At 42.9% G+C, this 27,511-nt stretch overlaps 1 protein-coding gene across 4 annotated transcripts in view; it reads left to right on the top strand.

The window, feature by feature from the left end:
* AFF1 (AF4/FMR2 family member 1) overlaps positions 1-27,511 on the top strand; it is a 203,663-nt gene that overhangs the window by 9,577 nt on the left and 166,575 nt on the right. For all 4 annotated transcript variants that reach the window (XM_045989772.1, XM_045989745.1, XM_045989764.1 and 1 more), the window contains exon 2: positions 5,210-5,283. In XM_045989772.1, coding sequence (XP_045845728.1) covers positions 5,246-5,283 — 38 coding nt within the window. In that variant the 5' untranslated portion in view covers positions 5,210-5,245. The remainder of the gene's footprint in view (positions 1-5,209; positions 5,284-27,511) is intronic.

The raw sequence follows: 27,511 nt of genomic DNA, 5'->3' as shown, positions 1-27,511 counted from the left end.
CTATTCTTTTTTGATCTGTTACGTCTCATGATGTGTCATAATTGATTTAGCCATTTTTGTGTTGGCATGTCTTAAGTCGTTACCAGTTTTCTTAATGTTATAAATAATATTTTATTGCACATAATTCCTTGTACACATATGACTATATTTTTGTTTTAAGTCATTTCTAAAATTTAAATCAATTATTTAACATACAGTGTATTACTGGTTTCAGAGGTCTGTGATTCATCAGTCTTGTATACCACCCACTGGTCATTACATCACATGCTCCCCTTCACGTCTAGCACCCAGTGAACCATCCCTCCACTCCCCCTCCCTTCCAGCAACCCTCAGTTTATTTCCTAAGATTAAGAGTCTCTTGTGGTTTGTTTCCCTCTCCGGTTTCCTCTCGTTTTATTTTTTCCTCTCTTCCCCTATGATCCTGTTTTGTTTCTTAAATTCCACATATCAGTAAGATCAAATGATAATTGCCTTTCTCTGATTGACTTATTTTGCTTAGCATAATACCCTCTATGCTTAGCATAATACCCATCCATGTCGTTGCAAATGCTAAGATTCCATTTTTCGTGATGACTGCGTAATATTCCATTGTGTATATATACTACCTCTTTTTTTTTTAAAGATTTTATTTATTTATTAGAGAGAGAGAGCACAAGTAGGCAGAGCAGCAGGCAGAGGAAGAGGGAGAAGCAGACTGTCCACTGATTAGGGATCCCGATGGGGGGCGCAGTCCCAGGACCCTGGGGTCATGACCTGAGGCGAAGGCAGCCGCTTAACCGACTCAGCCACCCAGGCGCCCATACCATCTCTTCTTTATCCATTCATCTGTCAGTGGACAACTGAGCTCTTTCCATAATTTGGCTATTGTAGACATTGCTGCCGTAAACATTTGGGTGCAGGTGTCCCTTCGGATCACTACATTTGTATCTTTGGGGTAAATGCCCAGTAGTGCAATTGCTGGGTCGTAGGGTAGCTCTATTTTCGACTCGTTGAGGAGCCTCCATACTGTTTTCCAGAGTGGCTTCACCAGCTTGCATTCCCACCAACAGTGTAGGAGGGTTCCCCTTTCTCTGCATCCTCGCCAGCATCTGTCATTTCCTGACTTGTTAATTTTAGCCATTCTGACTAGTGTGAGGTGATATCTCATTGTGGTTTTGATTTGTATTTCCCTGATGCTGAGGGATGTGGAGCATCTTTTCATGTGTCTGTTGGCCATTTAGATGTCTTTTTTTTTTTAATTTTCAAAAAGATTTTATTAATTTATTTGAATGAGAAAGACAGTGAGAGAGAGAGAACACAAGCAGGGGGAATGGGAGAGGATGGTGCAGGCTTCCTGCTAAGCAGAGAGCCCGATGTGGGGCATGACCCCAGGACCCTGGGATCATGACCTGAGCTGAAGGCAGATACCCAATGACTGAGCCTCCCAGGCGCCCCCCATTTGGATGTCTTTTTTGGAGAAATGTCTGTTCATGTCTTCTGCCCATTCTTGATTAGATTATTTGTTCTTTGGATATTGAGTTTGATAAGTTCTTTATGGATTTTGGATCCTAGCCCTTTATCTGATATGTCATTTGCAAATATCTTCTCCCATTCTCTTGGTTGTCTTTTGGTTTTGTTGACTGTTTTCTTTGCTCTGCAAAGCTTTTGATCTTGATGAAGTACCCATAGTTCATTTTGCCCTTGTTTCTCTTGCTTTTGCCCATGTTTCTAGGAAGAAGTTGCTGTGGCTGAGGTCGAAGAGGTTGCTGCCCATGTTCTACTCTTAAGATTTTGATGGATTCCTGTCTCCCATTGAGGTCTTTCATCCATTTGAGTCTATCTCGTGTATGCTGTAAGGAAATGGTCCAGTTTTGTGACCATGTTTTTGAGAAAAAGTCTTTGAAAGAGACATCTGAAGCATATACTAATTTCCTTTCTTAGCAGTAGTTTATGTTAATAACTTCCTGACTACAATACAGTAGGTCTTCATTCCAACCTAACCTAACCTTGTGAGTTGCATGGCTGCTCTGTACAGCTGTGTGATTCATATATCAGCACCTAAACAGTCTTTCATGGGCTGACTTTGTTGTTTTTTTTTAGTGAGACATAATTGAGATAACAGTAATCTGAGGATGCAGCCTCTTCGCACCTGCCACCTGGCAAATTAAAGAATAAAGAATTTGAGTTGAATAGACAAGTTCCTGGCTGTGCCCTGGCACCGGATCCCTCAGAGAATGTTTCTTTCACTTTTTATTGTATCTACTCACCCAAGAAGCCAGTCGTGAAACCCACAGGTTTGGCTGACCCCTTCAGTGTTGGACTTGTCCATCTCTAAGACAGTTAAAAATAATAGACTTTGAAGATTTAGTTATTCATTTGAGAGAGAGAGCAAGAGCCCTTGCATGTGTGTGACTGTGAACACATGTGAGTTGGGGGAGGGGCAGAAGGAGAGAGAATCCTCAAGCAGACTCCCGACTGAGCATGGAGCCTGATGCCGGGGCTCGATCCCAGGACTCTGAGATCAGGACCTGAGCCAAAATCAAGACCTGCTTAATTGACTGAGCCACCCAGGTGCCCCCAAAATAGACTTTTAATTTTATTTATTTTAAAAAAAGAGTTTATTTATCTGTTGGACAGACAGTAGGCGGGGGGAGGGGGAGAGGAAGCAGGCTTCCTGCTGATCAGAGAGCCGGACGGGGGGCTCAATCCCAGGATCCTGAGATCATGACCTGAGCCAAAGGCAGAGGCCCAACCTACTGAGCCACTCAGGCGCCCCCAAAATAGACTTTTTAAAGAGCGGGTTTTGGTTCTCAGCAAAATTGAACAGAGGGTACAGACATTTCCTATAGACCTCCCTGTCTCCCCTGTACCCCCCTCCCCCCCTTGTGCACAGCCTCCCCATAACCAACATCTCCCAACAAAGTGGTATATTAGTTACAAATGATGCATTTGCATTGATGCATCATTATCACCTAGAGCTCTAGGACCATCTTTCACTGCAGTTCTGCATGGTTTGCCCCTCATTTCCTTTTGGTCTTTACTCAGATGTTACAGTGTCTGATCACCCTATGTAAAATTGCAACACCTTACCTTGGTTCCTTGCTGGCAGTCTACACTTTCATTTTTCTCTATAGTACCTTTTAATATTGAATATCTATGTATTTTTCTTATGTGTCATCTTTGCTAAACTCCTATAGTTTGCAAACTCAGTGATGGTAAATCTGTTTTCTTCACCCTTACTCTCTGTACATGGCTTAGAGTAGATGCTCAGGAAATATTTGCTGGCTTAGTGACTTAAATGAACAAATAGGAGAACTCAGGACCATTCTCAAGGTCAGTGTTCCTCCGTAACCCAACCTACTTCCTCCTGCATGCCCTCTTGCTCTCCAGCAAGCCTTAGGGAGGTCACGTTTGGCCTGCAAGCAGGTGGATGTCTTGATTGGGAGGGTCGTGTGGGAGACTGTCATCATGGACTCTTCAGTGTTGCAAAGAATAATGCTGAAATGACTCACTGTTTTATTGAGCACCTGCTGTGTGCCCAGCCCTACATGTCAAGAGAGAGAAAATGAGAGCAGCAAAACAGGTGAAGGGAGAGAAAGGGAAAGAGGACGGAGTAATGGAGGGAAAGGGGAGGGGGAAAGAGGGTAGAGAAAGGGGGAAAGGAAGTAAAAGTGTGTTGGAGGGAGGGAAAGTGAGAGAAAAGGGCGATGGAGGTGGTAGGGTTGGTGGGGGGAATGATTGGGATTTCAGATGAGAATTTAGGAAACTTGCCTAAGCCCCTGTAAGGGCGACTATAGCAGGGTGGAGGAGTGTGCTACTTCAGAGCATGTTTGACCCTGAAAAACTTAGAGCTCCACCGGTGGGAGTTTAATTAGAATATTTGTAGCATCCATGTTGCATTCTTTCTTAGGGGGAGGAGGCAGAGTGACAGTGATATCTACTGGTCCGGAAACATTGTGGTCAGCAATTTTAATTTCATGGAGGAGGAGATAAAAGACCTTATCAGGTGTCAGAGTAGAGCTGGACTATATTCAGTGTTTCAGCTGTAGCGGGAAGTGTAACAGTCTCTTAAACATCAGAGGCAAGCTAAAACTGTTACCGAGTTCAGTGTGTTTTCATTTGTATCAGATAGTTTGTTAAATCTGTACCAGAATAATTTGTAATAGATCCTTGGCCTTAAGGATGGTTGAAAAATGGAAACTATTTAAAGCAAGTTAGGAGAAGTACAGTAAATTACAAATACATACAAGAAAGGGAAAAGGAAACAGCTGGTGATAGTGTTAACCATAGAGAGAAAGGTTGTTTCTAGAGATACACAGGACAGGACCAAGGCCATCTGCCCAGGTTGTAGAACCTTTTCTTTTTTTTTTGACCGGTACTCTTTTTTTTTTTTTTTTTAAGACTTTATTTATTTATTTGACAGACAGATCACAAGTAGGCAGAGAGGCACGCAGAGAGAGAGGAGAGAGGAAGGGAAGCAGGCTCCCTGCTGAGCAGAGAACCTGACACAGGGCTCCATCCCAGGACCCTGGGATCATGACCTGAGCCCAAGGCAGAGGCTTTAACCCACTGAGCCACCCAGGCGCCCCTTGACCGGTACTCTTGAGAGAATGCTCAAAAATGTCTTTGGGGTTTAAGCATCTTTCATGAGTGGAAGTCAGTTCTTAACGTTTTGCCCTTATTTGGCCTACTTTTTAAAATTAGGTATTCTTGCGTAAAAACCAACTGGCTGATTTCCTTTCTTTTCATACTCTTCCCTTTCTACCTTTTGATTCTAGGGAAGGTGCTGACACAACCTGTTACCTCAGGCAAATTTCTCAAAACCAAGTTTCAGTTTTCCTATTTGTAAGATTACTTATTGGTATATGGGGCATTAGCATCTACCTCGCAAGTTTAATGTTTATGTAAAATGTCATTTAGAAAGGGCTCAACACAGTACTCCAGCGAGAATAGATGCAGATGTTAGTTCCTTTCTTCCTCCTCGTGATAAACTTGTGCACATTTCTTCCTGCTGAAAGGGCTTTGAGTAACAGCATCAAAAGTAAAATTACATTTGACCTTTGGTATACGGTAACTAGTTTGTTCCTGCAACTTGAGGGTTGATGAAGAACCATTTTCTAGTTCCAGTGAGAACACTGAATTCTGTTTTCAGTAAGATTTTCTTGCAAGTCAGGTGTACCCCTGAGTCAACTTACAGGCTAATATTCACAGGTTGCTTTTTCCCTTTCAGATGAGCAGACTTGTTATTTTGCACTGACGGGCAGCAATGGCGTTTACTGAAAGAGTCAAGAGCAGCAGCAGCAGGTAACGGTGAAATCCATGATTCAAAGATAGGACAGTATTCAAGTTGATGATGTATTTTTGAAAGCATAAGCTTGATCCTTTTCATTTTTACAGTGCGAGAAAATATGGGAAAATTTTCGTTTTCTCTGCATGAAGCCAAACCTGTTAGACTGGCTCCATATTTTCTTGCAGTCTAGTACTTTCTGAGCCTCCTAACTCATGTCTTTAACATATGGCTGTTATAGTAGATCAGATTCTGTGTTTAAGATCTTGGTCGGTATTACACAGCTTTGGAGAAATGAGCCACCTGTTCATGAAATCCACCTTCTCCTGAGAGCTTTGGAGGAGGGAATGCTGTCAGTTTCGTTATAGTACTTTCAGATCTCTCCTCTGAGGGTGCACATACAGTTAACTTCCTCCTTCCATCTCTTCCATGATCAGGCTTGGCCAAGGGGAGCCTATTAACATTCTGAAGCGGTTGTTAAGAATAACTCATTTGCTATCCAGAGGGAATTCTTAATGTCACTGATCAATTTTCATTTTTACTGTTAGATATTCAGAAACATATTAATGTATGAGACATGTCGACTCAAGCTTACTCAACTAATATTTCTTCAGTAACAGATGATGATGCCTGTAATTCTGGAAGGTCCTGCCTGGATGCTTTCCTGCTTCCCCTTTCTGGCTCATTTAGGAAACTCTTCCTCTATTCCAGGTGGCCCCCGGGGTACTGTTGTTAGACGCGGGGCACTGTCCTCCCCCACAGAGGAAGGCATGTGACCCAGGCTGCAGCAGCCCCCGTTCTGCTGGAGCTCCGGGACGCTGTTGTCAGCTGTCTTCAGGCTTGTTCGTGATGTTCGGCTACATATAAGTTTTACATTTTTATGCAGTTAAATGTCTTGTCCTTTATGGGTTCTGGTTTTGATTGTGCTGAGAAAGGTCTTTCCAGCTCGGAGATTGTGCAAATAACGTCATGTGATCTCTGCTGGCACTTGAATGCCTTCATTTTTTGCATTTAAATCAGAACTTGTGAGCCGGTGGCCTCTGGGACAGATCTGGTCACCAGATGGGTTTTGTTTGGCCCCTCACAGTGTTCCCAAAAAAAAAAAAAAAAAAAAGATCTGCCCATGTTTTTTACATAACCATCTAGACTTCCATCTTCTCTTCAGAAATAAAAGATTTAACAACTCTGGACTCCTACTGCTGCGTGGCAGTGCTTGGATACCATTGAAGGGCTGCTGCTCTCTTCCTCAAGGCCAGAACTTAGATGACTTCTAATTCAAAAGTTACCAAGTGGTATGTCACCAGTGGGCTTCAGGTGTGCCCATGAGTTCAGCCTCTCAGCCTACGGGTCACCCAGAACTCTAGAATTCCCACCTGCTCCCTCCTGCAGACATCTCTTTGTCAGGTATTTGTCAGAAAGACTTAATGTTTAAAAAAAAAAAAAAGGTCAAGCGAGCACAGATGCTTTCTAGTTCACTACAGTTTCCACACTATTGGGCTCACCATTTACTTTATTGCTTGGCTCCCTTCACTTGTGACCTATGTGAGATCTTAGACTTTTACATTAAAAAAAACCCAAATTTTTAAAAAAGATTATTTATTTATTTATTTGACAGACAGTGATCACAAGTAGGGAGAGAGGCAGGCAGAGAGAGAGGAGGCAGAGAGAGGAGGAAGCAGGTTCCCTGCTGAGCAGAGAGCCCGATGCAGGGGATGCTGGGGATGCTGGGGATGCCGGGGATGTGGGGCTCGATCCCAGGACCCTGGCATCATGACCTGAGCTGAAGGCAGAGGCTTTAACCCACTGAGCCAACCAGGCACCCCTACACTTTAAAAAAAAATTTTTTTTTTAAGATTTTATTTATTTATTTGACAGACAGAGATCACAAGTAGGCAGACAGGCAGGCAGAGAGAGAAGGGGAAGCAGGCTCCCCGTAGAGGAGAGAGCCCATTGCGGGCCGATCCCAGGACCCTGGGAATCATGACCTGAGCTGATGGCAGAGGCTTTAACCCACTGAGCCACTCAGGTGCCCCCATTTTAAAAATTTTTAGTGAATTAATTTTTAAAGTTAGTTCACTATCCCATGTGGGGCTTGAACTTATACCCTGAGATCAGGAATCATGTGCTATAGTGACTGAGCCAGCCAGGTGCCCTAGATCTTGGACTTTTTAATATTTTGATCTGTCTGTAATTAATTTTAGTGTCAAGTGTATGCTATAAATTTCCATATTAGTAGGAAAATGAGAAGTCCAAGGGATGTTAGGGACCCATTTTTACTTTTTAAATTTTAATTTTTTAATTTATTTAATGTTTTATTTTTATTTCATACTATTTTTTAAAAAGATTTTATTTATTTATTTGACACAGAGAGAGGTCACAAGTAGGCAGAGATGCAGGCAGAGAGAGAAGGGGAAACAGGCTCCCTGCTGAGCAGAGAGCCCGATGCTGAGCTTGATCCCAGGAGCCTGAGATCATGACCTGAGCTGAAGGCAGAGGCTTAACCCACTGAGCCACCCAGGTGCCCAATTTATTTAATGTTTTATTTTATTTTTAAAGATTATTTATTTATTTATTTGGTAGAGAGAGAGAGAGAGATCACAAGTAGATAGAGAGGCAGGCAGAGAGAGAGGGAAGCAGGCTCCCTGCTGAGCAGAGAGCCCAACGTGGGGCTCGACCTGAGCCAAAGGCAGAGCCACCCAGGCGCCCCTTATTTAATGTTTTAAAAGATGTATTTATTTGAGAAAGAGCATGCCTGAGCACGTGAGCTGGGGGAGGGGCAGAAGCAGAGGAAGAGAGGGAGTCTCAAGCAGATTCCTTGCTGAGAGGGGAGCCCAATACAGGGCTGGATCTCAAGACCCTGACATGATCTGAGCTTGAAATCGAGTCAGATGGTTAGCCAACTGAGCCACCCAGGCACCCCAGGAGGCTTTTTTTTTTTTTTTTTTAAAGCAAAAGTCTAGCCATTTGTTTCAATATAATTTATTAAATCACCTATCTTTTCTCCACTGATTGGAGTGGATGGAATTGTAATTCCATCACATTCTTGGGTCTTTTTTTTTTTTTTTTTTTGAGATTTTATTTATTTATTTGACAGAGAGAGAGAGCGCGAGAGAGGGAACAGTAGCAGGGGGAGTGGGGGAGGAAGAAGCAGGCTTCCTGCCAAGCAGGGAGCCTGATGCCAAGCTCGATCCCAGGACCCCGGGATCATGACCTGAGCTGAAGGCATATGCTTAACGACTGAGCCACCCAGGCACCCCTATTCTTGAGTCTTTTGTTGGACTCTTTTGTTCCATTGGTTGTTTCTTCTGATATTATTTCACTGTATTTCCATAGATACTAACATTCAGGTACTTCTTTTAATTACTTTTCATTTTTAGAATTTTTATATTCACATCTGATTACATTTCCATGTTTCCTCTGAAGTCATAAGTCCTTTTCCAATTTATTTATTTATTTGATATTTTAAATTAATTTTTAAATTTTTTTTATCATTAGGCTTTTTCTAGAAAAATGTTGGCATTTTGATTCGGGTTCCTTTGAATTTCATCAATTAGGAAGACTTGAAGTCTATAGCATATTAAAACTGGGTCTTCCTACCAAGGTATCTAAGTATCAGAATGGTGAATTTTTTTTTTAGTATATGTGCTGCCGAAGCGAGCACGGTGAATTTTTTTTTTTTAAAGATTTTTTTTTTTATTTATTTGAAAGAGAGACAGTGAGAGAGAGCATGAGAGGTGAGAAGGTCAGAGGGAGAAGCAGACTCCCCATGGAGCTGGGAGCCCGATGCAGGACTCGATCCTGGGACTCTGGGATCCTGACCTGAGGGGAAGACAGTTGCTTAACCAACTGAGACACCCAGACACCCAGAATGGTGAACTTTTTTTTAAAAAAAATTATTTATTTATTTATTTATTTATAAACATATAATGTAATTTTATCCCCAGGGGTACAGGTCTGTGAATCACCAGGTTTACACACTTCACCAGAATGGTGAACTTTTAAGAGGATGAAGAAATTTTAAATTTCAACTGTAAGATTTTTGTGGGCATATGATTTTTCAAAATTTTCTATGTAATTTTCTATATAATTTGCATCCTATATAATTTCTGGTAACATAATCAATTATAGTAAGCTATTATCAGTGGCAAGATTAAAAAATAATTTGGGGTGGGGTGTCTGGGTGGCTCAGTGGGTTAAAGCCTCTGCCTTCAGCTCAGGTCATGATCCCAGGGTCTTGGGATTGAGCCCCGCATGGGGCTCTATGCTCAGCGGGGAGCCTGCTTCCTCCTCTCTCTTTCTGCCTGCCTCTCTGCCTACTTGTGATCGCTGTCTCTCAAATAAATAAATAAAATCTTAAAAAAAAAAAAAGTAATTTCCGGTGCCTGGGTGGTTCAGTCGTTAAGCGTTAAGTGTCTGCCTTCGGCTCAGGTCATGATCCCGGGGTCCTGGGATCGAGTCCCGCATCGGGCTCCCTGCTTGGTGGGAAGCCTGTTTCTCCCTCCCCTACTCCCCCTGCTTGTGTTCCCTGTTTTGCTGTGTGTCTCTCTCTGTGTCAAATAAATGAAGTCTTTAAGAAAAACAAGTAAAAAAAGTATTTTGTATTATTTACATATGTTTGCTATTGTTAATAATTATTAGGATGGGTAAATGGCATTTATAGTAACATTCTGGCAGTTATAGAACCAGTTTTATTTTTTCAACTCATGGCCTCCCTGATATGCTCCTTTTAGTTTTAATACCCAGTACAAGTGATAAAACTGGGGGAAGTCCTCAGTGGAGTTCAGTTTTTAATACCTATCAATAGCTCAGTGTTTAAATGTTTAATCATGACAGGTTAATTTTTCAGTAGTCCAGAAAAAAAGAAACCATCAAATTCATGAGGAACCAGTCCAGGGCTGGCTGGTACTTGAAAGGAAACAGATGTGTATTGAGTATGCGACTCTAATTGTTCAAACTAAATAGATGTCTGAGTGTGAGCTCTTACTTTGCTCAGGGCTATCAGAAGTCATAAGCGTGGGCAGAATATTAATGTCATGTGTAAAGATAATATTTGTTTTAGTCCTGATAAATAATAGGCTTATTCTCTGATTTATAGATTTATCAATGTTAGACACTAGTGAATCTCTCCTCACTTACATTTATCCCCACCTTCCTTTTCCTCCCCTTTCTTTTTGTTCTTTCTAAAAATTGTTATTGGTGTATAACAAACTGAATAGGGCAGACATTATTAGGACAGTTCGGTGCGTTTTCACAAAGTGAACACACTTGTGTCGCCCATCAAGTGACAATACCAGCTTTCCAGAAGCCTCCTCTTGTCCCTCACAGCTACTAACACCCTCAAAGGCTGCCACTATTCTGACTTCTAACAGCTTGAATTTGTTTTGTTTGCTTTCAAATTTTATTTAAATTTAATCATATGGTATACTTGTTATGTTTTCTATTCAGTTGTGATGTTATTTTTATCCTATTTCATAAATTTAAGTATCTTTAACTTTTAAATATCTCAGTGTGGTTTTTTTTTAGATTTTATTTATTTATTTGATAGACTGAGATCACAAGTAGGCAGAGAGGCAGGCAGAGAGAGAGGAGGAAGCAGGCTTCCTGCTGAGCAGAGAGCCCAATGAGGGGCTTGATCCCAGGACCCTGGGACCATGACCTGAGCCAAAGGCAGAGGTTTTAAGCCACTGAGCCATCCAGGTGCCCCATCTCAGTGTATTTTATCCTAAACTACTATGTTAGGTATATTTTATATAGTCTGTAGTAAATATTTTTGTTTCTTTCTTTTGTATTTTCCACAGGCTCATAGGACAATATAATTATCCTTACTTTTTCTTCCTTCCTCTTCCACCCTCCAACTATTAGCTCTGTTTTTAGTTTTAAATTGTCCGCATTGACAGCATATTTCATTTTATCATTGTACCTTAAGAGCTTTGTCTCTAAATTGATAATAGAAGTCTGAAAAATCAATAGCCCTATTTATGTTACTTTCACCAGGAAGCAAAATAAGGTTTAGGGTTTCATTTTGTATTTCATACAGGGTCATATTTCATATGGGCTCAAAGTTATCACAGGTACCACTTGAAAGAGAAGGTTCACTTAGGTCAGGACAGAACAGTTCTTTAGCTGAGTAAATTGTTCAGATTCATGCCACATTTTAAACTGCTTCATCTTTGAATGGTGTTTCATTTTTTCCTGGAGTTTTTAGTTACTTTTCTTTTTCCTTACTGAGAGAACGTGGCTTCTTGCTATTTTACCAGTCTTTTCCTTCTTACCCTTATTACTCTTACTTACTGATTGAAATGTCTCATTTCCTTCTTGGAATCCTGAAACTAATTTTTACAAAGTGCCCAATAAATTACATTCTTCTGAAACTGGGCCCAGGTAAGTGAAGCCAGAGAGTAGAACTGCGATACATTTTGGGAAAATGTTACTTGGTGATGATGGGTGGAAAACATGAAGGTGAAACAGAAGAACGAAAGAAATTTTATTTCAGGCTCCATCACCAGATTTGTGGGACAAGTTTTTAGTGTTTTCTGCTGTTAAGAGTAGGAACTTTTTTATACATATTTTAGGAAATCTGCCGAGATATGGTTTTCAGTATTGGGGAAGATTTCAAAGATTGAATTTTGTGAGTGCTGAGTTATACTATATAGTACTATACTGTTGGAAGCTCTCCTTCCCCAGGAGAGTCTGAAATAATGTTTATCGCTCCTGATTGAGAAGAGTCCTCAATTAGGAAGGAAGCTACAAGGTGTTAAGCCGATTAACACCTATTATATGGACAGATTTTCTTTGTGTGAGTAAATCAGGGGCCTAACTTCCAGATGCTTACTAGAGAGATTAATGGCTGTTTTGCCATGTTTTCCTGGAACAGTGATTGGCCTGGGCATTGTAAATAATCCACACCTGGATTGTGAACTGGGGCACCAGGAAGGTTTCCTGTGTTTGCCAAGCAAGTCGTTTAAGGCCTCATTTACAAGTGTGGTAATGTTTCCTCTATAGAACTCATACTGAATACCTTTATTTTAGAAAATGGTTCCTAATCATTAAGTTGGTGACATTGTCAGAAGAAGTATTGAAGATGAGTCCTGCAGTTTGAGGGGTTTAGAAGAGTTTGGCTTCAGGCTTATCCCAGACCTGAGGAAATATTTTTCAGAAATACTTATCTCCCAAAGGGACGGTTAAATTTGGGGGGAGGGAGGCTAAACTGTCGAAATACTGAATAATTTCCTCCAGCAAAATCCAGTTGAGCTAGTATGACATCTGTGATAGGGCAAGCCGGAGTGTGGGACCCTGCGGTGGGATAGCTATTTTTAGATCTGTGGCACGTTGGTTACTAGGGCAAATCGCTCAACTTTTAAAGCCACGTTAAAATGGGGATCAGAAAAAAAATGGGGATAAGGAGAAGAATGTGTGTAAAGTGCTTATCATAGGACCTCCTGCAACGTAAATCCTCAGTGAATTATTAATGCCACCACTTTGGCGATGATGGTAGAATGGTGGGTTTCAAGGGAGGAGTCAGAAGCTTCCTTAATTCTGAGGGGAAAGGTTTTGTTCAGAGTCAACTCTTTGGATAGAAGAGATTGTTTTGTGAGCTACTCCAGGAATAGCATTTGTACAAAGAAGAATCATAGAGGAAACAGACCTTTAAGAACAAAACAGAGTCTGTTTATTTGCAGAGCATGTGGATACACTTACAAGTTTTACTGTGGTCTATTTTACATTTAATACTGGCAGCGGGATTGTCCTAAATCACACACAAAGTATAAGAAAACACTGCTGCATGGTATTTTCTTTTCTACAAGTAGCATCGTCTTTATATATTAAAGAAACAAAAACAAAGAAACGCTTTATGGAGGTATAATTTACATGCCATCTTCAGTATGCAATTTAATGATTTTTAGTAAATTTACTGAGTTGTGCAGCCATTTCTACAGTCCATTTTCAGAATTGCACTTCCAGTAGGTGCAGCTGCCTGCTTCCTAGCCCAGCCCCAGGCAGCTACTAATCTACTTCATCGTTTTTTGTTTTGTTTTGTTTTGTTTTTAATATTTTATTTATTTGACAGAGAGAAATCACAACTAGGCGGAGAGGCAGGCAGAGAGAGAGGAGGAAGCAGGCTCCCCGCGGAGCAGAGAGCCCGATGTGGGGCTCGATCCCAGGACCCTGGGATTATGACCTGAGCTGAAGGCAGAGGCTTTAACCCACTGAGCCACCCAGGCGCCCTCTACTTCATCGTTTTGCCTGTTCTGAACATTACCTATAAATGCAGTCATATAATACGGGTGTGTGTGTGTGTGAGACACTGGCTACTTTGACTTAGTATAAAGTTCTCAAGACTCATCCGTGTTGTGCAGTATGTGTCAACATCTCATTCTTTTTTGTTTGCCAAATCATCCGTTGTCTGGCTGTCCCAGTGTTTTATTTACTCTTCACCAACTGATGGACATTGGGTTGTATGCCCTTTTTGGCTGTGATGAATAATATTGCACATACGTTTTCATTTCTTTTGGGTAGGTATTCGAAGTGGGATTGCTTTCTTGTAAGGGAGAGTCCTGTTTAGAGTCACCTTTATTTTTTTATTTTTCAAGATTTTATTTATTTGAGAGAAAGAAAGCACGAAAGAGGGGAGGGGAGGAAGGGGAGGAGCGAGGAGCAGACACCCCGAGGAGTGGTGGGGCAGTGAGCAGGGGAGCCCAATGCAAAACTCCGTTCTGGGACTCCTGGATCATGACCCAGCTGAAGGCATACGCTTTACCAGCTGAGTCAGTCACCCCGGCGCCCTAGAGTCACCTTTAGATTATTCTAGGTTCCGGTTCACTGTGCTAGTGGGTCAGTTTCAGATTCATTTGCATGTGGTTTTTCTCTTTGCCTTCAGCCCTGAACTATGCTAATGCTGAGAGTTGGAAGAGAATGGATTAATATTGTTTACTGCCTTCTAATGGATACTAGTCTCAGTAGTTGACATGATACCATTTTAGGTGACACTTTGGCCTGTGGTGATAGATAAGGTGGACATCGAGTTAAACTGTTTAGGATTACACCATCTTCTTTTTTTTTTTTTTTTAAGATTTTGTTTATTTATCTGACGGACAGAGATCACAAGTAGGCAGAGCAGCAGGCAGAGAGAGAGGAAGGGAAGCAGGCTCTCCATCGAGCAGAGAGCCCAACGTGGGGCTCGATCCCAGGACCCGAGCCGAAGGCAGAGGCTTCAACCCACTGAGCCACCCAGGCGCCCCGGATTACACCATCTTTATAGGGATCCTAAGTTTATGGTATCCTGATTTGCAGAAGAATCTTTCCTTCTTTCTGGGAGGCTTCAATGATGATAATCCTTTTTTTTCTGGGAGCTGTAGCAGTTAGCCTCTTTAAGAATCTGTGGAACAGGGCTAGGAAGAAGAGAATTTCGGTTCCAGGTTCCTGTGATTTCTAGAAGCCTGGAGGACATTATTTCGGAATCAGAGTCTTGTTTTCTGTAGCTCATGATAACCCTGTAAAGTGGTCAGATTAGATGGTAATCGGCCTCCATGTACTGGAGAGGAAGCAAAGGCCTGGAGAAGTTAATAGATGAACGTGTGAATCAGACTATGGGAAATGCTGGGGGCAAGTAGTTTGTTTGGGTTGTGAAATTCTTAAATTACTACACAGAATAACATTTAACATGTGAGGGACTGTGCAATTGCATTTCTGCTCTTGACCAACAAGTTTGGATGCCTTAATCAGACGGTGCCTTTTTCATAAACTGCAATGCACACTGCCACCATTTTTGTTGATAAAGTTGTAGATGCTGGATTGTGTATGTTAATGTAAGTAAGATGTTCATAGATATGAGGAGAACATGTCTTATTAAAGCTATCAGAAGCATGAGGTCATCCAGGGCTTCGTGTTAAGAAGAGAGAGTTTAGGGTGCCTGGGTGGCTCAGTGGGGTAAAGCCTCTGCCTTCGGCTCAGGTCATGATCGCAGGGTCCTGGGATCGAGCCCCGTATCGGGCTCTCTGCTCCGCAGGGAGCCTGCTTCCTCCTCTCTTTCTGCCTGCCTCTCTGCCTCCTTGTGATCTCTGTCTGTCAAATAAATAAAATCTTTAAAAAAAAAAAAAAAAAGTTTAAAGGCAGGGAGGAAAAGAATTCTTGTGCATTGAAGCAGCAATAAAGAAATAATTTTGGGGGGCACCTGGGTGGCTCAGTGGGTTAAGCTGCTCCCTTTAGCTCCGGTCATGATCTCAGGGTCCTGGGATCGAGTCCCACATCAGGCTCTCTGCTTGGCAGGGAGTCTGCTTCCTCCTCTCTCTCTGTCTGCCTCTCTGTCTGCTTGTGGTCTCTGTCTGTCAAATAAATAAATAAAATCTTTAAAAAAAAAAAGAAATAATATTGGCTCTGGTTGGTCTTGGTAATCTAATTTAGTATGGACTTTATTATCATAGTTCTTGCCTACTCTCTCCTTTTCTCTCCTTCGCTTTAAAAGAAATTTTTCAAACAAAAATTTAAAGACATTTTTTCATAGAAGTATTCATTACTTTTTAAAAAAATTTTATTTATTTAATAGAGAGAGAGACACAGCAAGAGAGGGAACTAAAGCAGGGGGAGTGGGAGAGGGAGAACAGGCTTCCTGCGGAGCAGGGAGCCAGATGTGGGGCTCCATCCCTGGACCCTAGGATCTTGACTTGAGCTGAAGGCAGACACTTAACGACTGAGCTGAGCCACCCAGGCATCCCTATTCAGATGTTAACCTTTTCGCATATTTAACATTTCTTAGTATTTTGCTACACTTGAGAAATCTATCCTTTGTCTTTTTTTCTTCTTCTTTGCTAAAGTGTTTTTTTTTTTTTTTTTAAGATTTTGTTTATTTATTTGACAGACAGATCACAAGTAGGCAGAGAAGCAGGCAGAGAGAGAGGAAGGGAAGCAGTCTCCCTACTAAGCAGAGAGCCCCATGTGGGGCTCGATTCCAGGACCCCGGGATCATGACCTGAGCCGAAGGCAGAGGTTTCAACCCACTGAGCCACCCTGGTGCCCCTTTGCTAAAATGTTTTAAAGTAAATCTCAGGCATCTGGTTTTTTGTTTATGTTTTTGTTTTTTTTAATCCAGAAAATATACTTTATTGTTTTGATCCCTTTGGGTAATCAACACGTAACACTAAAATGATTGCTAAGGATAATCATCTACTTTTATTTTTGTCACAAACAGTATCTTTTTTTTAAAATTACTTTTATTAACATAATGTATTATTTGCCCCAGGGGTACAGGTCTGTGAATCATCAGGCTTAGACAATTCACAGCACTCACCATAGCACATACCCTCCCCAATGTCCATAACCCCACCACCCTCTCCCTACCCCCCTCCCCCAGCAACCCTCAGTTTGTTTCCTGAGATTAAGAGTTTGTTATGGTTTGTGTTCCTCCTGATCCTATTTTTCATTTTTTTCTTCCCTGCGCCTCATAACCCCCTGCCGTGCCTCTCAATTTCCTCCTATCAGAGAGATCATATGATAATTGTCTTTCTGTGATTGACTTACTTTGCTAAGCATAATACCCTCTAGTTCCATCCACATTGTTGCAAATGGCAAGATTTCATTTCTTTTGATGGCTGCATAGTATTCCATTGTGTATCTATACCACATCTTCTTTATCCATTAGTCTGTTGATGGACATCTAGGTTCTTTCTATAGTTTGGCTATTGTGGACATTGCTGCTATAAACATTCAGGTGCACATACCTCTTCAGATCACTTCGTTTGTGTCTTTAAGGTAAATACCCAGTAGTGTAATTGCTGGGTTCTAGGGTAGCTCTATTTTCAACTTTTTGAGGAACCTCCATGCTGTTTTCCAGAGTGGTTGCACCAGCTTGCATTCCCACCAACAGTGTAAGAGGGTTCCCCTTTCTCCGCATGCCCGACAGCATCTGTCATTTCCTGACTTGTTAATTTTAGTCATTCTGACTGTTGTGAGGTGGTATCTCATTGTGGTTTTGATTTGTATTTCCCTGATGCCGAGTGATGTGGAGCATTTTTTCATGTGTTTCTTGGCCATCTGGATGTCTTCTTAGCAGAAATGTCTGTTCATGTCTTCTGCCCATTTCTTGATTGAATTTGTTCTTTGGGTGTTGAGTTTGATAAGTTCTTTATAGATTTGGGGTACTAGCCCTTTATCTGATATGTCATTTGTGAACATCTTCTCCCATTCTGTCAGTTGTCTTTTGGTTCTGTTGACTGTTTCATTTGCTGTGCAAAAGCTTTTGATCTTGTTGAAGTCCCCATAGTTCATTTTTGCCCTTGCTGCCCTTGCTTTTGGCAATGTTTCTAGGAAGAAGTTGCTGCGGCTGAGGTTGAAGAGGTTGCTGCCTGTGTTCTCCTCAAGGGTTTTGATGGATTCCTGTCCTGTTGAGGTCTTTCACCCATTTGGAGTCTATTTTTGTGTGTGGTGTAAGGAAGTGGTCCAGTTTCGTTCTTCTGCATGTGGCTGTCCAATTTTCCCAACACCATTTGTTGAAGAGACTGTCTTTTTCCCATGGGACATTCTTTCCCGCTTTGTGAAGATTAGTCGACTGTAGAGTTGAGGGTCTATTTCTGGGCTCTCTATTCTGTTCCATTGATCTATGTGTCTGTTTTTGTGGCGGTATCATACTGTTTCGATGATGACAGCTTTGTAATGGAACTTGAAGTCTGGAATGATGGGGGTGGGGGTGGGGGGGACAGACTGCTTGTAGAATTGAGTTGACTGTACGTCCTACTTTGTGGATTTATCTGTTTGTTAACTCTTAATGTTTTAACTTGTTTGTTAGTGGTTCTCAATCAGGAATAACACCCCGCCCCCCGCCCCCCGCCCCCAGGGTTGGGGGGACATTTGACAACATCTGAAGCGATTTTTAGTTGTTAGAATCCAGTGGGTCCAGGGCAGGAGCGCTGCTAAATGTCCTGCAGTGCACAGGATGGCCCCCACTACAAGGAATGTTCTGGCTCCAAACGTCAGCATTGCTGAGCTTGACAATCCCTTTGGTTCTGTCCTGGGTATTTCCTGTAGAATGGAAGTTAGCTGTAAAGCTCAGTTAGAGTCAAGATAAGTCTTTTTGCTAAAAATAGTTGCATAGTGCAACAGGGCTGGTGGTGTTCAGTGTTTTGATCTGGGTGCCGGTTACAAGAGTGTTTCTGTGAAATGCATTTGTGAACTGTGCACTTAAAAAAAAAAATTGAAATATAATTAACATGCAGTGTTACTAGTTTGAGGTGTGCAGTATAATGACTCAACAATTCTGTACATTACTCAGTGCTTATCACAGAACTCTACTCTTCATCCCCTTTATCTAGTTCACCCCTCCCCCCATTCACCTCCCCTCTGGCAACCACCGGTTTGTTCTCTGTGTTTAAGAGTCTAGGTTTTCGAGGTGCCTTGGTGGCTCAGTGCCTGGGATCCAGCCTCGCTTGGGGCTCCCTGCTCCGCGGGAAGCCTGTTCTCTCTCTCCTCCCGCTGCCCCTGCTTGTGTTCCCTCTCTCGCTGTATCTGTCTGTCAAATAATTAATTAAAATCTTTAAAAGAAAAATATTCTGGGTTTTCTTTGCCTCTTTTATTCATTGTTCATTTGTTTTGTTTCTTAAATTCCACATGAGTGAAATCATATAGTATTTGTCTTTCTCTGACTGACTTCACTCAGCGTTAGGTTCCTAGGTCCATCCACGTTGCAAATGGCAACGGGAGCTGTATACATTTTAAATGGATGTTATATTCTAATTTTTAAGGTTTACTTGACAGATCCTTGCTAGTCATGCTGTTTTTGACTACGCTGTTGGATACTTAGATATGTTAAGAAATCTTTAAATCCTCTTCCCTTTCAAACTTCCTTAATACTCCATTCCATTTACTGCCAGAGAACGACAAAGATGACTTAAAACAGATGCCTCGTGACCCAGTTATTGGGATGGCCCAATGTCTGTTACGGCCAAGCCAGGTATTTTTCTCATTCTGGAGCATTGCCCTGAGGGAGAGAACACCTAAAAAAGTGGGTTAAGCTAAGTCACTCGGCCTTTGTCTGAAAACTTAAAGGGGAGAGAGAAAGTCCCTCCAAAGGGTATGGTTTCAAGAGAGAAGGTCACCTTTTGTGAGCAGTGGGATTTGGGAAAGGGGCATTTGGGGCCGAAAGAACCGGCAGAGGTTGGGAATGCATTAGGGATGTGCTGGGAATCCTTTCTAGAAAGTCGTCTTAAAGCGAGCTTCTCTTCCCCCATCTCTGATAAATCATTGGAAGGAAAGGCAATGAATTTTTTCTGACAGTTGGTTCTTACTGGGGCCGCGGCTTCGTTTGCAAATGAAAGGAGTGCTGTTGGAGTAGTTGAAATCACAATGGGCCTTGACTCTTTTCACATCAAAGTGTAAGAGAATCTCCAGGGGTGATAAATGGGGACTGCTGGACTCATTACTTGTAAACAAAGCTGAGGGGTGACCTCTCCATTTTTTTTTTTAATTAAAAGAAAACAGGGTTTCCTAGTGCCGAGTGTGGGGTTGCTCCTTGTTGGAATTTTGACTGCTCACAGTGAAGAAGATTTCTGATAAGGTCGTGAGGAGGCTGCCGTGGTTACTCTGGGTTGGCTGTGACTCTCAAATAAGGGATCGGCGTGACCAGTCCAGGATGGCCTTGCCGGTCCTCCTCCAAGATGGAGATCGGAGAGCACTGGGTTGGAAGATGTGCTTGTTGCCCTAAAGGGCCCAAGGCAGATTTCTTGAGCTCTGTACCTCCAAGGTGGTTGAGGGCTTAGACACTTCCTCTGCTCCTTTTCCCACCCAACCTCAAGGAAAAAACTCCCTGATTCCCGTGTCGTGCAGAAAGAGGCCAGGTTTCAAGTGAATCCTCAAAACTTTGTAAAGAAATCCAAAGGCTATTGTTTTCAATTTTACTTTTAAAGGTTAAAGTTCTATTCCTTTTTTATTTGTGTTAGTGCAGGGCTTTGCATGCGATGGAAACCTTTCACTGAAATGATGGTATTGGAACACTTCATGTTCAGTGTTTCTGTTGAAAGCGATGCTGTTATGAACACTAATAATCTAGCATTTTATGCAACCAAAGCCCAAATAAATATTAATAAATCCAGCCCCGCAGAGTTGAAGGTCCACCTTTGGTAAACTCCCTCCCTTGTGTACCCAACTCCACATCAAGCTTATCTCTGGCTGGGTTTTCACCTGGCTCCTTTGTTAGTCTAAGCCCCAACCAGATGTTAAACTGAAGGTCAGAGACTGCCCTTTGTAACTCAAGTGGAACTCGTAAGGCCTGGGGCACCCAGGACTTCTAATGTGTTTACTGACTTTCCAGATGTTTGGTAATCGCCTTCTGAGTGTATCTTCCAAACAAGTGGTACGACTTGAGAAAGGAACAGAGGTCACAGCTGGAGGGGAGCAAGCAGGTCCCTGGATGGTGGGTAGAGAAGCAATCCTCCAGCCAGGCTGATTCAACCAGAGATAAGAGTATTGGAGGCGACCATAATCTGATACCAGAATGGTGAGCCTGTGGGAGTCGCCTCCCTTAGCATTGCCTTTGTGAGCTCAGATGCCAATAATGGCTAAGGTTTGAGGAGCACAGAGACCAGAATTCGTGCTAATATGTCTTCATTTGATAGGCATGATTTCATTTCAGTCTCGGTTTCCTGTGAGGGTGTATTTTACAGATGAAAAAAGGCAAGGAGACGCTCACTGACTGGTTGGGTGGTTGATACTCAGGCTACCCACTTTTTATCACCAGACCCTGTGCCCTTAACCCCCTGGTCCATGTTGTCTTGGCAGAAGCTTGTGGCAGGGAAGCACGTTCTGAGCTCTGATTTGAAACTCTGAGGCTTGGGCCAGAGATCTTCTGGAGTGGACTGTTGCTTTTCTCACACCATGAAGGAGTATTACATTAAAGGCTGCTCCTGGGACAGTGTGTCGACCTGGTTTCGCTAGTTACAGAAACATGCATCCAGAGGTGGTTTCTTAACATTGAGGTGTAGACGGTGGTGAAGGGACAAGAAAGAAGGGGTGTTGCTGGGGTGACTGATGAGCCAGCGGCAGGAAAAAGATGAACTGAGGGACAGAGGTAGTGCCCAACCTAGGATAAGTTCGGATCTCCCTAGCTTGCCTCTAGCGAAGCTGCGGTCGTCCTCCCGGTGAGATGGTGTGTGCTGTCTTGGAGGGCACCTCGCGGTCTGTAGAGCATGGCACAGATGTCAGGTGGTGGCCTGGTAGTAAATCAACGTCTCAACGGTTAGAAGTTGTAGCAGTTCTCATTTCAGATTATCTTTTCAACATCCGGTGAGACTTAGTTTCCTCCAGTGTGCGCGTGATGACTGAGATAGGGAACTGTCCTTAAGAATAGAGGTGTTGATTCAACAAAATGTTTCATAAATGAGAGCCTAGACTATATCTTGTCTAAAAACTATGTTTAAATATATGTGCTAGCTTGTAAAAAAGAAACAAAAACAAAAGACTTGAGAGCACAGGCAAGGAGGGCAATGAGAGGGGAGGATATTTGGAACAGTTCTTCGTGTCAGTGTTACTTTTCCTTTCTGTCCACATGTCCTCAACCTACAGTAGCGACCCAGGTGAGTGGAGGTCTTCCCAGGCCCACTGAGAGTCTGCCATTGATTTTCACCTGGACGCAGCTGAAATTTAAGGGAAAAAGTTTGCTTTAAAATCCGTTAGACCTGGGCTTGAATTCTAGCCCCACTAGATTGTGTAATGTTGGGCAGTTTACTTAACCTCTCCAAACCCCACTTCCTTCATCTGTAAAATAAGAATAATGATGTGAGGTTCCTGGCTGGCTCAGTCAGGAGAGCACACGACTCCTAATCTTAGGGTCATGAGTTCAAGCCCCATGTTGGGCATGGAGCCTACCCTTAAAAAAAAAGAATGACAAGTGATACTGTATTTTTTAAAATCCAGCAGTGTGCCTGCAATGAGTCAGTATTTAATAAATACTAATTTGTTTCCCTTTCTGTTGACCTGCCTTTGAGAATTTTAGTGTACAGGGCCTAGAGAATTTGTACTCTGTGATGTTCCTAAAGCACCTTTAGGGTTTAAAAGTCTGGGCTCCCCTGGGCACTGTTTGGGAAGTAGGCCTGCTGTGCTCTTGAGACCCAGCTCTGGAGCACCTGGTCAGTGACAGGGGTCTGGCCATGTGTGTGTGTGGCAGTGTGTGATCTGCCTAATCACATGTTCCTGCAAATGGAACTCAGTGGGCTCAGATTGATTTTTTTTTTTTTTTAAAGTATATGGGCTGCTTAAGCGAGCAGGAGAATGGTTTTTGTTTGTTACTGTGGGATTTATATTACTGAGCATTTGGGTAATTCCTAAATGGTAGGTAACAAGTCTCATTCACGTCTCAATAAAATGCTCATTTCATATTTCCTGTTAAAATGTTACATTAATAATATAGTTTAGGGGACACCTGGGTGGTTCAGTTGGTTAAGCAACTGCCTTCGGCTCAGGTCATGATCCCGGAGTCCCTGGATCGAATCCCACATTGGGCTCCCAGCTCCCTGGGGAGCCTGCTTCTCCCTCTGACCTTCTCCCCTTTTGTGTGCTTTCTCTCACTGTCTCTCTCTCAAATAAATAAATTAAAAAATCTTTAAAAAATATATATATATAGTTTAGGGTATCCATCAAGATAAGTATGCCTAATTATGTAGAGAGGATATTTAATAATACTTGTTACCTTTTTATTTTAAGGAAATATTTCCTTTGGATTAGTTTTATTTTATTTTTTAAAAGATTTTATTTATTTATTTGACAGGGACAGAGGGAGAGGGAACCCAAGTAGGGGGAGTGGGAAAGGGAGAAGCAGGCTCCCCGCCAAGCAGAGAGCCCGATGGGGGGCTCAATCCCAGGACCCCGGAATCATGACCCTAGCTGAAGGCAGATGCTTAACGACTGACCCACTCAGGAGCTCCTGGGTTAGCTTGATTTTAAACAAAAAGTCTTTTCTGTTCTTCTGATAATCCAAGATCCTCTCATTCATTCAGCAGTGACTTACACAGATAGGGCCTTGATGTCATAGATGTCTCCCAGGAGCTAGGGGGAGTGGGTGGCGGGGAAGGAGTTAGGATGAGAGTAGTTAGCTGGTAGGAGCCCATACTAGAGCTTACATTCTAGTTACTAATGTAAAGGTATTACCATCAAGTGGTTTTCATATAGTGCTTTAAACTTTTTTTTTTTTTTTTTTGGATTTTACTCATTTATTTTTGAGAGACAGAAAGAGAGAACGCACACTTGCCCCCAAGGAGGGGAGAGAGAGAATCTCAAGCAGACTCTGTCCTGAGTGTCAGGCCTACCCAGGCCTCGATCCCACGACCTGGAGCTCTTGACCTGAGTCGAAACCAGGAGTCAGATTCTCAACCAGCTGAACCCTGCAGGCTCCCTAGCATCTTAAACTTTTTTCAAAGCGTTATTAACACTCCGCTGTTGAATTTTAACCTCCTGGGTATCTTATAAGGTGGGTAGGCTTTAAAGAAGTGAAATGGTTTGCTCAACATCCCAGAGTTAATAATAAAACCGTCCTCTTAACCTGGAATGAGTTTTCTGTCCCTTTCCAGCCTCCCCTTCACCCCCAGTCTTTCAGAAACCTTTCTCATTCTTCCAGTTTCCACGGAAATAATACCTCTTTCAGAACTCTGATCCCCCAAGAAATGTATTGCTCTTTTTGTGCACTCTGACCTTTGTCCTTGCCTCTGTGCCCCAGTTTCATTATTGCTTCCCTTTTCCAAATTCACCCTTCAGTACCTGCTCTGTTAAAGTAGACTCTTTCTCCTTCACGGGGAGCACGGTGTTAAACTTGGCCAGTAGAGGGTACTGGAGGGATGGGGGGGGGCAGTCCTCTCTTCCTGGTTGCAGTTGCCTCTCTTTCTCACTCCTGCTGTACACGTGTCAGTGTGAGCACCCACATGGTGGTGTGCTCATACCCAGTGGTGCTCTGTCTCAGTGCCCACAGTCTCTTGGCAACTTTGCAGCCCTTGCCTTCCTCCTCTCAGTGCAGACACTGCACTCTCCAGGCCTTGTGCCTGTGGAAGTGCCCAGCTCCTGCTCTGCACCCCAGAGGGTAGTTCCCTGCTGCTCTGTTAGGACTGTAGACCAGTTCCAGCCAACTTCCCCGCCACCCAGCAGGCTGCCAGCACGCCCTTGCCAGTGACATCCCAGCTTCAGTTTTGGGGAGGGAGCCCTCTTCCAAGTTTGTTCCTCCTTGGGTACCCTCTCTCAGCTCTGGGTACCCTTTAGAGTTGTCTTTAATAACCCTGTGAGGGGCGCCTGGGTGGCTCAGGTCATGATCCCAGGGTCTTGGCATCGAGCCTGCATCTGGCTCCCTGCTCAGCGGGACGTCTGCTTCTCCCTCCCACCGCCCCTGCTTGTGTTCCCTCTCTCACTGTGTCTCTCTTTGTCAAATAAATAAATAAAATCTTAAAAAAAAAAATTCCCCTATGAAAGTTCTATTTTTTTATATGAAATTTCTGTTCATATTATTGTGTGGTTTCTCCTTCCTGATCAGACCCAGAAGGATACAATCTCTGGTGCTTATTTTCCTTTGTCTCAGTGTTATTTCACACATCTGTGTAAATTGTTAACTACTTTTACAGCAGAGGCCTGTTTCATCCCTCAGGATTATCTCTGTGCTTTGCAAATAACCTGTGATTAATGAATGATTGAATTTGTCTCTGTTGTTGCTGTCGGGGAGAGAGAAGACCGTTGTCATGGGTATTCATTTGCTCTTTTTGCAAAGATAGCTCAAAGTTCTTGCTGTATTACTAATGCGTTAACTTGGTGTTTCTGTGAAATCTTGTCACAGTTGGGGCAATTACTTGGGGACCCAATTATCAAAAAGTATATTTTAAGGCCTGTGTGTAAAGTCTTCAGAATTGTGTTATCAATGATTTACTGCTACCTGTTTATCTCCATTGACCTTTTAAAAACATATTGCTAAACAAAACAAAAACCCAACTTGCTTTAAAGTATGGCAAGCCTTAAAAATGCTTAAAAAAACCGCATGTATTTTACTTTTCTGGCTAATTTGTCGGTGTCATCTCTCCCAGTGCTGTTGTCTGTTTGGAGCCAGGGTGTTAGGCTTGGGTTAACGCTCACGTTCTCTGCATGTACTTGCTAATCCTTTTCTCTCATCAACCCATGAGCAAAAGATGAGTGAAGGGTATGGCCCATAGAGGAAAACATCTTTTTCCCTCTGCTTGGCATTCTGAGTCTGTGTCTAGGAAAGCAGTGTAGCCAGAAAAGCAGGAATAGTGCATGTATTTTCAATGTAGGTCCTTCGTTATGGTTCAGAAAGGACATGTTGATAACTCAGTATCATTAGGAGGCTAATGGCATTTAAAAAATTTTTTTATTTATTTATTATTTATTTGACAGAGAGAAATCACAACTAGGCAGAGAGGCAGGCAGAGAGAGAGGAGGAAGCAGGCTCCCCGCGGAGCAGAGAGCCGGATGTGGGGCTCCATCCCAGGACCCTGAGATCATGACCTGAGCCGAAGGCAGAGGCTTTAACCAACCCGCTGAGCCACCCAGGCGCCCCCGCTAATGGCATTTTTGAATCAGTAAGAGTTACTCAGTTCTGCCAGTTTGCTGACTGGCCTTTTACCATGGGTCGATTTCAGCTCCTGGGTATTTGCCCGTGCCTTCCCTTTGCCCGTGCCCGGTCTTCTCCATCAGTGTTTGTCTGTCATTGTCCGAGTCTCTGTACCTCTTCCCTATTCCACCCACTCAGATGACATTTTTACACTAAAGCAAGATTTCTCTCCTTTGTGAAGATAGAATACATTAAAACCTTCAATTTTAGGGGCACCTGGGTGGCTCAGTGGGTTAAGCCGCTGCCTTTGGCTCAGGTCATGATCTCAGGGTCCTGGGATCGAGTCCCGCATCGGGCTCTCTGCTCAGCAGGGAGCCTGCTTCCCTCTCCCTCTCTCTGCCTGCCTCTCTGTCTACTTGTGATCTCTCTCTGTCAAATAAATAAATAAAATATTTAAAAAAAAAAAAAAAAACCTTCAGGGGCGCCTGGGTGGCTCAGTGGATTAAGCCGCTGCCTTCGGCTCAGGTCATGATCTCAGGGTCCCGGGATCAAGCCCCGCATCGGGCTCTCTGCTCTGCAGAGAGCCTGCTTCCTCCTCTCTCTCTGCCTGCCTCTCTGCCTACTTGTGATCTCTCTCTCTGTCAAATAAATAAATAAAATCTTAAAAAAACACAAAACCTTCAATTTGAAATGTTAGAGGGTAGTTATTTGTAGGAAGAAAACTTGTGTTGTTTCTTTTCATAAGGATTCACATCTAGCATCCTTTCAGGGAGTGGGTGTGGTTTTTGGACTCTCTCTCCCAGTATCTCTTTGTAAGTAAGAATAGTATCTTGATAATCTGAGAAATGGATGTAGTTTCTTTGGTATATATGTAACCTGGACAGAGGAGCTCAGTGTATTATTTTACACTTCAACAAATGCTTAGCACCTACTATGTCCAGAGTGCCACCGAGTATGCACGTGATATATAGAGGGCACGTGATGGGACATTGCCTTCCCTCTTCCCCAGTAACTTCCCTGGGACACTCACGCTGGCTCATAAGCTCTTTACCCTTCTGACGGCCCCTCCCACTTCCACACATAACTTCCTTTCTTTCCTGCTTAATAAAAGTTGTCATTCCTCAGCCCTTTGTCCTCGACTTGTTTCCTTCTTACCACATATTTTCTCTGTACAGTCTCACTGTGGCTGTCCTACCTAAGATAGGTGACTCCCACATCTGGATTTGTAAGCCTGCTTCCACACTGCCATCATTTCCCTCTCTGGATTCCTCTGTCTCTCTCAAGGTGCGTCCAGCGCTGTCCGTCCTGACGTCATCGCTCCTCCTCTTCGTTGCTGCTCCTCAGTAGGAGGAACCGCCTTGAGCTAAGAGGTGCCCCACATGTTCATTTTGCTTCTTTCCCTAAAAAACTTCCAAGGCTCCCTATCATCTACTATTTATAGTTGGATTCCCTTAATGGGGCACCCAAACCTCCATCCCCAGGGTCTCCGCCTTTCTTCAAGTCTCATCTCCACAATTTTTCCACCAACCCTGGTGCTTAGCTGTACAGAAGTTCTCTTTGCAGGCTTTTGCCTTTCAAATGATGTGCTTTGGCATATGCTACCTTTGCTTCCTTCCTCTCTAAGTGTTGCCCAGGAAGTACAGGGCTTTGCGAGAGCATACGGAAAGGGCACCTAAATGCAGATTTGCAGAATAATCGAGGGAGACTTCTTGGAGAAGGAGGTGGCA

This window comes from Meles meles, chromosome 2, assembly GCF_922984935.1.
Source record: "Meles meles chromosome 2, mMelMel3.1 paternal haplotype, whole genome shotgun sequence".
Lineage (NCBI taxonomy): Eukaryota > Metazoa > Chordata > Mammalia > Carnivora > Mustelidae > Meles > Meles meles.
The sequence above is the reverse complement of the archived record's forward strand: the minus strand, read 5'-3'. Positions and strand labels throughout refer to the sequence as shown.